The 12,747-nt window shown below is 36.8% G+C and overlaps 1 protein-coding gene across 1 annotated transcript in view; it reads left to right on the forward strand.

The window, feature by feature from the left end:
* LOC134527607 (UDP-glycosyltransferase UGT5-like) overlaps positions 1-12,747 on the forward strand; it is a 344,034-nt gene that overhangs the window by 299,619 nt on the left and 31,668 nt on the right. Inside the window, exon 2 of the mRNA XM_063360446.1 lies at positions 7,875-8,786. Coding sequence (XP_063216516.1) covers positions 7,947-8,786 — 840 coding nt within the window. The 5' untranslated portion in view covers positions 7,875-7,946. The remainder of the gene's footprint in view (positions 1-7,874; positions 8,787-12,747) is intronic.

Here is a 12,747-nt window from a genome sequence, read left to right on the forward strand (position 1 = left end):
GCGTGGACGAGTTCAGTTCTCCCCTTTAATATTTTCTCTCCCGACCTCTTACTTGCTGGCAGCTCCGAGCACAAACTGCTCCGTAGCTGAAGGTCGGTTCGATCCCTGAACGAGTAGTGCTGCCCCTGTGGTTGCGCTACTACAACTCCCGTTGACCGGCTCGCGAGTCCCGCCTGTGAACTGGGCGATGCCTTGCCGATGCCCCGGTGGCCTCTTCAGCGGCCAGACCTGCGGACCGAGTGGCTCTCACCACTCGCTCACTCACTCGCTGAGCGAGTGCAAGGAGAAACCTCGATACCAACATCCGGAGTAGTGCCACCTCGTTTCTTGCAGTCTTGTCGGTCGAACGTCTCTCGATTCACTGGTCTCTCTTGGCTTGTGAAGGCCCTGATACGTACACACACAGGCCTCCGTTGCATCAGATGTTTGGGGAGTTACTCGTTCACCCCAGCCAACTGCGGCAAATTGGGGTGATTTACATTGCACAAGACAGTCTGCAGAAACGTCACTCGATATTTTGCACTAGTCGACGCGCTGAGAGAGGCTTTGATTGTAACGGCCATACTCACCGTTACACAGCTTCAAAAAGCGTTTGCAACCTCAATTTTTTTTAAGTTATAATTAACTTAGACAAATATTCATCTTTATTACCGTCGACATAAAGGAAGTAAACCTCCTACCACTTAGGCCATTTGACGTTGTCACCAGGAATTTAAAGCGACTGGTTGGTTAGTGAAAAGTAAATAAAAATCTTATATTTTTACATGGCTAAATATATAGATAGTTATCCGTCTTCAGCAAGGAAGTTGAGTTATTTATTTATATGTAATTTAAGCAGGCAATAGCACTCTATATTTCATGAACACGAGTTTAGCTCATTGTTAAGTCGTTCATACAGCCGCGAAAAAAATTAGTATCTATTTTTATTATTTTTATCATAAATATCTCTATTTTATCTCTCTGGCTTATTAGATAGATTTTAAATAGGAACATATTACTATACAATAAAAAAGTTATTACATCTAGCAAGGCTGTTGATAGTTTGATCTTACAAGATTTTCTTTATGATATGATGTTATTCTATTATTTTAATTTCAGTAGGTATACGCTATTCCAGTTTTGGAATATTTCAGTTCAGGAATCTTAATAAAGTATACCTGAAGGTCTACAGTTTTGAGTCTTCGCAAGGCAAGAAAGTACTTGAAAACTTTAAAAAATAAGAAATTATGAACTTCGAAATTAGTAATTTTGAGTTGATAAATATATAATTGATATATTTTAATATTTAAATTAAATTGAATTTTTGCACAGAAAAAAACCTTTACCAAAGTTAAGGAACATGTTAACTTTGCAAATGAACATCGAGCTTTGAACATGTACAAAGTTTTTACGTATGATTTTATTTAATTTATGAGTTAATTTTACTACCACATCATCTATTTACATTAAATTGGATTTTAAATACTAATTAAAGCACTTCCATTAAAAATATTATGTGACCTAAACATTGGCTTTTTTATTTACTTAAAAATTGGTTAAGGCATTCACTGATAAATTAGCAAATTTTCAAATTAAATGCTAGTTACTTATTACGAATTGTTTGAATGCTCTTAACTGATTATTAGCGACCCTATTTGAAACCCTGGTCGCTGCACGGGCATGTGTCGTTTTGCTTCAGGGCGTTTTGCCTAATTTTAGGCAAATCGCCGTTCAGGCATAACGCCGTTAGGCAAAACGCCGTTAGAAAAATCGCCGTTAGGCAACACGCCGTTGGCCAAATAGGAGTTAGGCAAAACGCCGTTAGGCAATTCGCCTTTAGGCAATTCGCCTTTAGGCAATTCGCCTTTAGGCAATTCGCCGTTAGGCAAAACGCCGTTAGACAAAATGCCGTTAGGCAAAATGCCGTTAGGCAAAATGCCGTTAGGCAAAATGCCGTTAGGCAAAACGCCGTTAGGCTAAACGCCGTTTGGCAAATCGGAGTTAGGCAAAACGCCGTTATGCAAATCGCCGTCAGGCAAAACGCCGTTATGCAAATCGCCGTCAGGCATAACTTCGTTAGGGAAAACGCCGTTAGGCAAATCGCCTTTAGGTAAATCGCCTTTAGGCAAATCGTCTTTAGGCAAATAGCCGTTAGGCAATTCGACGTTAGGCAAAACGCTTTTAGGCGAAATAACTTTAGGCAAATCGCCGTAACGAATTTATGTTTAGGCAAACCACCTTTAGGCAAATCGCCTGTTAATCCGCTGCACTAGCGTTCGGGGTTCTCTACTCCTTGAACAGGAAGTCTAAGATTCACTTAACTCCGATCAGTCCCAAATATACTAAATGACTTATCTAAGATTCATCAATCGAGTCTGTAACACTCTAGACCCCCAGGTAGCTCACAATTCGCCTATATTGTTCATTAAAAAACACTTGCAGAAATGAGTTGAACGCTCAAATAATAAAGTTCAAAAATAACAGTTACTATCGTTGATTTATTACTGAAATATTTTCTCTCGAACTCAAACGGGTTTTTAACTGTTTTTTTTTAGTAATACTTAGAAAATTACCATGTACAGTTAATTAAAAAAAAGTAACGAAGATCATTGTCTACATTATTATTACTTTATTAGGTGCGCACTATATGTTTGTAACAGTACTTTATTTTCTTTGAAGTACCGATAATTTGATAAAAAAAAACAAGCAAAAAATATTTTAAAATATACACGCAAAGATTTAAAACAAATTGAGACTTATTGATGAAATTTACAATTTCTAGAGAATAATCTCTGAATTTAATTCACTTGAGCTTTGCCCACCTATCCATAAAAACTTATGGCCTCACAATCTTCAACTTCTACAATTTACCATTTGCCGCAATATTTTTTCTTCATTTATGTAAAGTTAGCCTTGTGAAAGCGGATGTGTCATTTTGAAATACTCAGCAATTTCATATTGATGTCACCAACAAAAAGCAGAAAATGCCTAGTGGTCTATTATTTTAAACAGATAATGTACTCATGATTACCATAAATACCTTCACTGATCAACATGTTAAAGCCATTTAAGTGTATAAAGTCACTCAAATATTCATACACCTAAGAGTATAAATGGTGTACAACAAGGTTTCTTACTAAATAAAAAATTATAAATTTTTGTTTAAAACTCAATTCAAAAACGTTTCAAGTAAAAAAAAACATGACTCATAAAATTATAAAAGGTCTGCCAAAGCCTAATATCAAATTTCATAGCACACTAACTTATAAATTATTACTATATAAAGAGAAATTATTTGGTCGAAAATTTTTACTAAGTATTATTTTATTTACTTAGATAATATAGTAAAGATAATACTTCAGTGCGATATGTAAATGTACATAATTACCGTCAAGAAAATCTTCAATTAACACTTCTGCAGATGTTGAAGATTGTGAGGCTATAACATTTTTTTGTATTGACTGACAAAACTCCAAACATTATTATATCTTTATTAGTAGCGCATGTAAATATAATTCAGAATTTACCTCTCTCAAGAGAGTGTGCACTTGTAAAATGCAAATTATTGATTTTTTTGCAAGTCTGCTTCCCAGTTTTGACTTCTAAAACATTAATCACACCAAAAATCTGTTAAGTTCAGAATAGGAATCTGGTTACCCAAATATGTAAAATAGTTTTAAAAAAAATCCTGAGGTTATTCTTACATAGAGTATTACATAGGACTATTTAGCTAATGTTACTGTGACTATTTAAAATAATTTATTTTACGTTTTTAGAGGATATAGTTTCATATGTTGTGTTTTGACTGATAAAGATTCATTAAGGTGATTTTAGTATATAAAATTATTTAGTTGTTTTTAAAATAAAAATTGTCATTTAGTTTAAGTTTTTACCTTCTATTTGTTTGATTTACGGCACCATTATTTAGTTTACATATACCATCGTATATCCATATTACTACAACGAAGTCTATAATAAATGTTAAAAATTTCAGCCCTATCACCGTTCCTGAAAAATTGTTCTATTTGACCATAAAACGTGCTGAACGGATTTTCCGAGGATTTTCCAAATTGTATCGCATAGAAACCTTGTCTTAACAGTTATGAACACAAAAAAGAATAACAACCATATAGATTGAGCATTTCTCAAGTTAAGATCTTTCATACATGCAGCAATTTAAGATATATATATATATATATATATATATATATATATATATAAAGTCTCAGTAAGATCACTGATTTACACATTTCTGGTGTCAAGAAATATTTCTTACTGTCACCATTCACTCAATAAATGATCAATTTATATAAAAAATAAAAATATTTTTTAATTTAAAAACCTATGTTGTTTATGAACTGCAAATACTATGTTTACACCATTTTAGATAATAACTATAACAACCAATTTACCCTAGTGAAGGCAAAAAGGAAACAATGTCACGACAACCAATACAGCCAATATATTGTTACGAACGTTAGCAAGGCCACGACACGCGCAGGTGCACGCCGTAACATGAGATGTGCCGTGCGCACCTGGGTCGCCGCTTTATCTCCCTCCAGCCCTCCGCACTCCCCGCGCGGCGCCATGCCTTTGACGCGTAACTGACACCGGACAGCTGGGAGTTTCGCGAGCCGCCGACACGTGTTTTCGAGAGATTTCTGCCGTCGGGACGGCTCGCGATGACGCGACTGGCCCCGGCCGCTCTCGTGAGTTCTGGAATTTCGCTGGGGCCTATATATAGGTCCGAGGACGTCAGGAGTCTGAGTCTGAGTTAGTTCGGAGTGTTCAGTCGGGAGTTCTCCCGCGGCGGAGTTTCCGGGCGATAGTGCCGCGGGTGCGGCAGAGTGGCGAAGTCCTTGGACGAAGGTTCCAGGGCAGGGAGTGAGTGAGTTCAGTGGAGTCGGGAGTTTTCCCGCGGCGGAGTTTCCGGGCGATAGAGTCGCCGCCGCGGTGGAGTCCCGAGTGAAGTTCCGAGCGAGGCGTCGAGTGGGATCTCAGCGAAGGGTGTGACGGCGGCGGCGGAGTGCGACGACGGAGTCCCGCGGCGGAGACCCACGAGGGGTGCTGCGGCGATAGTTGCGCCAGAGGTGCGGCTAAGCGAGGTGTGTGGAACGAGTACCTGGGGAATTGACATTTCTTTAAGTGTAATTAATTATTTGCCAATATAGAAGATTATTTGTAAGTGACAAGTAGTGGTAATAAATAAAATTGTGTAGTGTCATAAAATCTTTAATTGGGCTATCCTTTACGAACCCACAGGAAAATCGTAACAATATAAATCGAAATATTTTCTTTTTTCAAGATAAACCACAGCCTTTTAGAGCAAATTATTTCCAGGTTACTGGAATAAATCACCAAAACTGCTTGCGTAGTAACATAATACAAGCACTCATAATAAAACTAAACTTTATAAAACTCACACTAAAATAAGCAAAAAAACCTAAATTCACTACACTACACACGAAAAAAAATATTTTTTTTTCCTTCAAAATCACATTCCGTACCTCAAAAATATTTAACAAATGCCTTCAGCTCTGTAGGTTAAAAAATCTACGAAAGTATTGAAAACTTAGAAGTCAATTTAATAATTATGAGGAATTATAAGTTTCGAATATTTTCTTTTATGTTTTTTAAAGTGTCTTGAAGTAATATAGGAAAGGGGCTCTGATCTCTGACTTCAGCTTGAGGAGCAGGAGCCGATGTCCGTCATCTTGGATTGTGACGTCACAGCGGCCATCTTGGACTCAAAATTCCTGAGTTCCTCAAAATTACTCAAAAAGGACTCAAAATTTCTCAAAATTCCGTAACATTTACCTATTTCAGAGAAAAAATTCCCGTTTTGAAGGAAAATTTCCCTTAAAACCTAAAAACACTTTTGCCTTAGAAAGAACCAAAATTCCCCCAGATGGCTTAAATTTCCCGACGATAACCGCCCCAAATTTATAGGGGCATCTATATTTATAAACATGCAATTACCTAAATAAATATCTAGGTACATCTACCTATGATTATAAAATTGAATACTTTACCAATGTTATACAATCCTTAGCAAATAAACTAACTATACACTTCTCAGAGACCAATGCGTCAACTCGTTAGTTGTATTTTGATGTTATTTATATATTTGTTAAATAATTAAATCACAGGTATTTAATTAATTAGTAGCCAAAAATTATAAATTCAATTAACTTGATCGACTAGCCAAAACGGAAAAGGAGTATAAGAAATATCTTAATCCAGGAACTTCTGGTATAGTTCAAATGAATTAAGTGTACCAACTGCAAGCGCAAATTAACAAAATTAACAACTAAAATATTTATCACTTAGGCCTATAACGACTAATAATTAATTTTATTAACGATAAAATTAAGCACTGATTGAAATTTAAACAAATCGACAGTTAATTTTACACCTACTTTTAACATTTACACTTCATAAATATAAACTTACCGGATTATAAAGTATGCATAATCTTTATCAGTTATAAGGCGAAATAACAGGTGGTTCAAGTTGTCTTCCTTTGGAGGCAACTACAGTCCTCTGCTCGGGTCGGGGAACCGCGGAATTCATTTCTCTAAAAGCCACGGGGCTGTGATGAGCTCCCACTGCAACGGCTCCAAGTGTTCGATGAAAACCAGCCCGGTTCCACTTATTTCACTGCTGATCATCGCAAGGATTACTGTTGTTATCTTGAGATTCTTTTCTCGTGTACAAACTGACTTTCAGTTAGTGGCATTGTCGAATACATTCGTCAATTACACAAGTTTTCATTAATTTCTACACACTTTTAGTACAAATATATTTCATTCGAATCAAATATACTATTTTGTCCTTTACTCACTATTCAAAGTTCACAAAATAATATTCAGAACAAATTGTTTATTCCTAACAGTTGGTCGTCGGTATACGCTATCAGCTACAATATATTTCAACCAACCAGAATGATTCTTTAAAAACTTCTTCAAAGTCCTTTAGATACAACACCATTAATAACACTTAAATAATTTTTAAATTAAAATTTATAACACAAAAAATACACTCCTATGAGTATTATTAAATTTAGGTTAACCATTAAATAAAAACACACTACAAAATATAATTTTAGACATTTTAAAACGAGAATTTTCTTAACATCAAAAAAATTAAAGAATTAACATTGTAGTTTTTAAAAATCGAAAGAAAAATACCAGGCTTGCATATCGATAGAATTTTGAATCATACTAAAAATTGATTACGAATTGAAAATTTAAAACAAATACAATCTCGAGACTGTGGGGATAATACTCCTCAGAATGTGCTCACAAATCTAGCAAACATAGGTGCATTATGATACTGACTACCAGAAACCAAACAATTTACATCACATAAGCACAATAATTGAGGAGCCGAGAACTTCAGCCTACAACACATTAATTAGTGAATTCGTAAGTTAGACATCTGATGCCTAGAGAATGTATTTCTCTAGCAGAAAAATGTAAATTTCAACAATAAAGTCGTACATCACAAAGACACAATTAATATAAATTGTATTAATTACTGTTTACTTAAGCGAAACAAGCGTTAGAATTTCGCTGCCGCTAACCATGGACATCACTAAGAAAAATTCGCTAGGTGCTTAAAATAAAATTTGGTTGTCAACTTCTTAGAAAAATCAGTAAGTTTGGTAGCTCTGGTAGTAAGAGATGATTTGCGTATGAAATTTCGTTGGGTTCCATGTACACATGTGCGTAATAATTTAAGCCGCGCCTCTTATCAACTCGCGGACTTTGAAAAAAAATTGGGTAATGATAACATCGATATTCGACACTCATAACCGAGCATTATCTCTTTCTTATTGCAATGAGTGTGGTGCGGTGTGTGGGGGGCGGGGATAGCGAGGTCTGGCCTTGCAGATAACACACAGCACATCGGGCGAGTGACAGTCTCAGTCGGCCGCCGGCAGACGAAAAGCACGGCTGCCCGCGATGTCTCTCCGTACTTCGACGCTGTTGGTCGCGGCCCTGGCCTTCCTTCAGCTGGGCAGCTGTGCGCGCATCCTCGGCGTGTTCCCTGTCACGTCGGTGAGTCACCAGGTGGTGTACCTCGCCCTCATGAGGGAGCTGGCGCGCCGGGGTCACCAGGTCACCGTCATCACCACCGACCCCTTGAACGACCCGTCGCTCGGGAACTACTCCGAGATAGACGTGTCCTTCATGTACGAGGACTACCGCCGGAGGTTCAACTTCGCGGGCCGGAGGATGGACGACAGGTCCCCCTACGACCTGGCGGAGTCTCTGCTGGTCTACGGGGCCCGCTGGTGCGAGATGCTGCTGGAGCACGAGCCCGTCCAGAGGCTGATCTCCCCGGAGAACACGAGGGCCCGCTTCGACCTGGTCTTCCTCGAGTGGCTCAACACCCCGGCCACGTACGGCTTCGCGCACAGGTTCTCCGCGCCCATGATCGGCGTCGCTTCCCTCCCGCCGTTCGCGTTCTGCCACGACTCGGTCGGCAACCCCACGAACCCGTCCTACATCCCCGAGGCGTTCCTGCCCTACTCGGACAGGATGACCTTCTTCCAGCGCCTGGACACGCTCGTGTACTCCTTGAGGACCCGCTGGTTCTTCTACGGCGCGGTGGTCCCCCGGCACCAGGCGATAGCGGAGCGCCACTTCGGGCCGTCCATGCCGAGCGTGCTCGACCTGCACTACAATGTCAGCATGCTGTTCGTGAACTTCGAGCCCAGCTTCCACCCGCCCAGGCCCGAGGTCCCGGCCGTCGTGCATCTCTCGGGGCTGCACATCAACCCCCCGAAGCCCCTGCCGCAGGTACGGATACAACAACTGAGTGCATTTAGCAATTAAAAAAAAAAAATCATTTCGGCACAGCCTATAGACGCAGGTAGATTTAAAAGAACCTACTTATTCTATAAATGTTCAGGAAAATTGTATAAAATTCTAAAATATTAATGTACCTACTTGACATCCCATATGTGCTCCAATATTCCAAAGCTACCGAATAAAATTACCTCATAGTCCACGTAGCGAAAATGTTTAGAATGTTTTTAACTCAATGCACCCAGAACTGAATAGCTTACTAAGGCAGTTAAGAATTTTGTGACCTTTTAACATTTTTTTATCGCTTTTACTAATACGGGATCGTATGAAAATTTGCTTCGGTATAAGGCTTAAGATAATATTAAGATAGTTAATAAATAATAGTTAAAAAAACTAAAAAACACGCTTTTATATAAAATCCAACTAAAAAATAGAAAATAAATTTTAATAAATTTGAATTTAAAATAGTTTAAAATAAAAAAAGTATGTTATTTGAAAAATGTGGGGTGCATGGTGTCAATAGTTATAATTATTTTATTGACAGATAGGAGAAGGATTATCATTTTGATGATATCTTAAAAAGCACCCCACGCTTTTTGTTAAATAACATACATTTTTTATTTTACACTATTTTTAATTCAAATTTATTAAAATTTATTTTCTATTCTTTAGTTAGATTTTTTATAAAAGCGTGTTTTTTTAGTTTTTTTAAACTATTATTTATTTTCTACTTTTTAGTTTGGTTTATTAATAAAAGCGTGTTTTTTTTAATTTTTAAACTGTTATTTGTTCTAATCTTCTATTAATTCCGTGATAACTATAAGTAACTATAATTATTTTCCAAATTATTAATGTGTACAGCTGTATTGATAGTCAGTGAAGTGTTCCACATTTACGTAACAGGAATTTTTTGGGAAGAATAAGGATTGAGAAAGGATGAGGAAAGGACCTTCTCATTGAGAGTGTACAGAATATGTGAGAAAAAAACGGATAGCCCGGACTGGGATTCGAACCCAGAGCCTTCCAATGACATGTCGGCTGCTCTACCATCGGGCGCTCTATGTACGATAAATATGGAACAAAGCGCCCCACGCTTTTTTCACAATAATATTAGTATTTTTCATTCATTATTGTTTGAAGCTTATTTTAAAAATTATTTTTCACTTTTTAGTTCAATGTGCTTTAAAAGCGTGTTTATGTCCCAGACGAATTACAGTTGGATTTACGGCACCAATCCCAAAATTCGTTGAAAAGAAAACAAAAAAAAATATTTTTTCCAGCCGTGGACAGGATTAGAACCCACGACCGGTGAATCCGTAGGTTGACGTCATCGAATTCAATTCAATTCAACAGTTTTTATTATCACATAATTTTACATTGTACAGTTTTGGTATTTACAATGTGACATCCCAGCACTCAGTGCTCTTTTGCATAAACTAATTTGTATATGTACATAAAAAATTATTTAACTAAACATGTTATGCATGAAAGGAAATTTAAAAAACCTTTCGACCCGCGCCTTAATCCGCTCGGCCAACGAACCAATTGCCGAGGAAATATTGTAATAAAACTAATACCACGAGTGCTCGAGCTGGAAAGTAGGTAGGCGGTACGCATGCGCCGACTGCACGGTTGTCTCACTTGCTCTCACACAGAGGCTGGGTGAGGAAATTATTTAATCATGTCGATACTCATCAAGATAATGAGATAAACTTATTATAATGTATTGTCACAGGTCCTCGATAAGTGTACGAAGTTTAGATTAAATCTGTACTTTTAAAGTGGCTCAAAATCGAGTGAAAAGGAGTCGGTTACAAACATACAAACAAACATACAGCATAAAGCGTGTAAAAAAGCGTGTTAAAACTCCCGCGCCTTCGTCGACGAGGCAAAGTTTGGCACGCTGTTGTTTCAATCACCGCCAAATTGGAAAAAAATATAAAATCAGTATATGTAGACATTTTACACACGTTAAAGTGTGTTATTTTTTTAAAGTGTTTTGTGCAATTCTGATAGATTCAAGAGCTTAGTTAAAATAATCATAACCCACTCTCACTTTTCATTTAATTAAATGTCACAATATTTAGTAGGCTTTGTTTATATCGCGCCAAAGACTGAAAGAAAAGAGTTCGCACATGAGCGAAATGGTTTTCTTTACAATGTGCGAACTCTTTTCTTTCAGTTTGTCTTTGGCGCGATATAAACAAAGCCTACTAAATATTGTGAAATTATATAAGTTGACAAAAATCTTATTTTGCAAATTGAATAATGGAATAATCTTATCAAATTAGTGTATTGTCATCGGTCCTCGATAAATCTACAAAGTTTGAATGAAATCTGACCGTTTAAAGTGGGTCAAAATCGCACCCAAAGGAGTCGGTTACAAACATACAAACAAACAAACAAACATACATACATACAGGTGAAGCTAATATAAAGTGTGTAAAAATAAATTTGCACGAATTTGATAGGATAAAGTTTTGAATTTTATGATGTGTTAACATCTTAGCTCTCGGTATTCGGGATTTGGTAGAAGTAATTAAGTGAATGGAATGGAAGTCGACTGGAACGAAAATTTGTAAACACGGCTCTGCCATCTGTGGAAGTCTTAGAAATCTCGAAAAGGTGACGGATCCGCGGGACTCAGCAGTATATATTAACTTTCGTGACCGTCTAAGCATATTGGTGTGAAAAAGTATAATTTACAAGAGTAACACTCTCCTTTAGTACTTTATATTATATTTTGTAGTCAAAAAGTAAATGATTACATAGAAAATACATTAATAGCTGGCATTGAAATTTTGACAACCTTAGTTAACATTGATATTTAGAACTAACATTGAATTTAGTAGCATTCATTATAACGTAGAGACACAACAAATTTGATTCCTACATATAGTCGACGCCATGTTGAATAAACGAATTCCGTGAATACATTTTTACTGTTAAATAAATCTTAAATGTTGAATCAGCTCAATAAGGTTAATATTTGTTTGGACAGTCTGACATCTATCGTTTGAACAAAAACAAATATACATACATATATTTTTTTATTATATGTGTTTTAAAATACTTCAGGTTAATTTTGTTTTGAAGTATATATTGAACTGAAACTTTTAGTTCGTAATGCTTTGGAGAACCAACAAAGTAATAAATATCTTTGACACCATGCTTGTTACATCACAATATTCCTGACTAATAAATTAAAGGTATTTTGTAAGTTACGATTACCTTTTGTAATGACTATCCAAGTTTACAAAATATATTTCAGCATAGTTTCACTACCATAAGGTTTAGTTTGACACACCAATACGCTTAGTACATGCCCCGATGTTCTCAAAACATGCACGGGTGCATGTTGCCACACGTGGGTTCGAGATATTAACTTCGGCTCGTGGCTATATATGTTTCTGCATGCATGTGCGTTGGAATTTCAACCTGGTTATTTTCCGTTGTGCTGTACGCGTTTATTTAATTGCATTTTGGTGTTTACTAAAATTTCACCCTCAATGCCCCCTAAAGAAGTATAATTTTTGAAACACAGGCGATGATAATTCCGGTTTAAGAGGAAATGTCTCAGGTTCAGCGTTTAGGCTGCGACGCGTTCGGTACTCCTGTTCGGATACCATCTTGTTAAACAGAATTGGAGTTAAACATGAGGAAAATATTTCCCGTGTTTCTCTAAAATGAGTACTTTTCGTATACTTCACACTCGGCATTATTTAAAATAACTCTATGTTAAATTTTGTGTCAGAATTTCATATACCTATGTAAATTTTATTTGTAACTTGATAACATATAAAGTTGCTTGTTACCGAGGTTAGATGTGTATACATCACTGGCGAGTGCGGGAAAACCAGCTCACAATTGTTTTTGTTTTTATTTCAAACTTGATTTACGATAATAGTTCGTCTCATTTAAAACTGTTTCAGCCAAAAGTTTAAGATATTGT

This window comes from Bacillus rossius, chromosome 1 (genome assembly GCF_032445375.1).
Source record: "Bacillus rossius redtenbacheri isolate Brsri chromosome 1, Brsri_v3, whole genome shotgun sequence".
NCBI lineage: Eukaryota > Metazoa > Arthropoda > Insecta > Phasmatodea > Bacillidae > Bacillus > Bacillus rossius.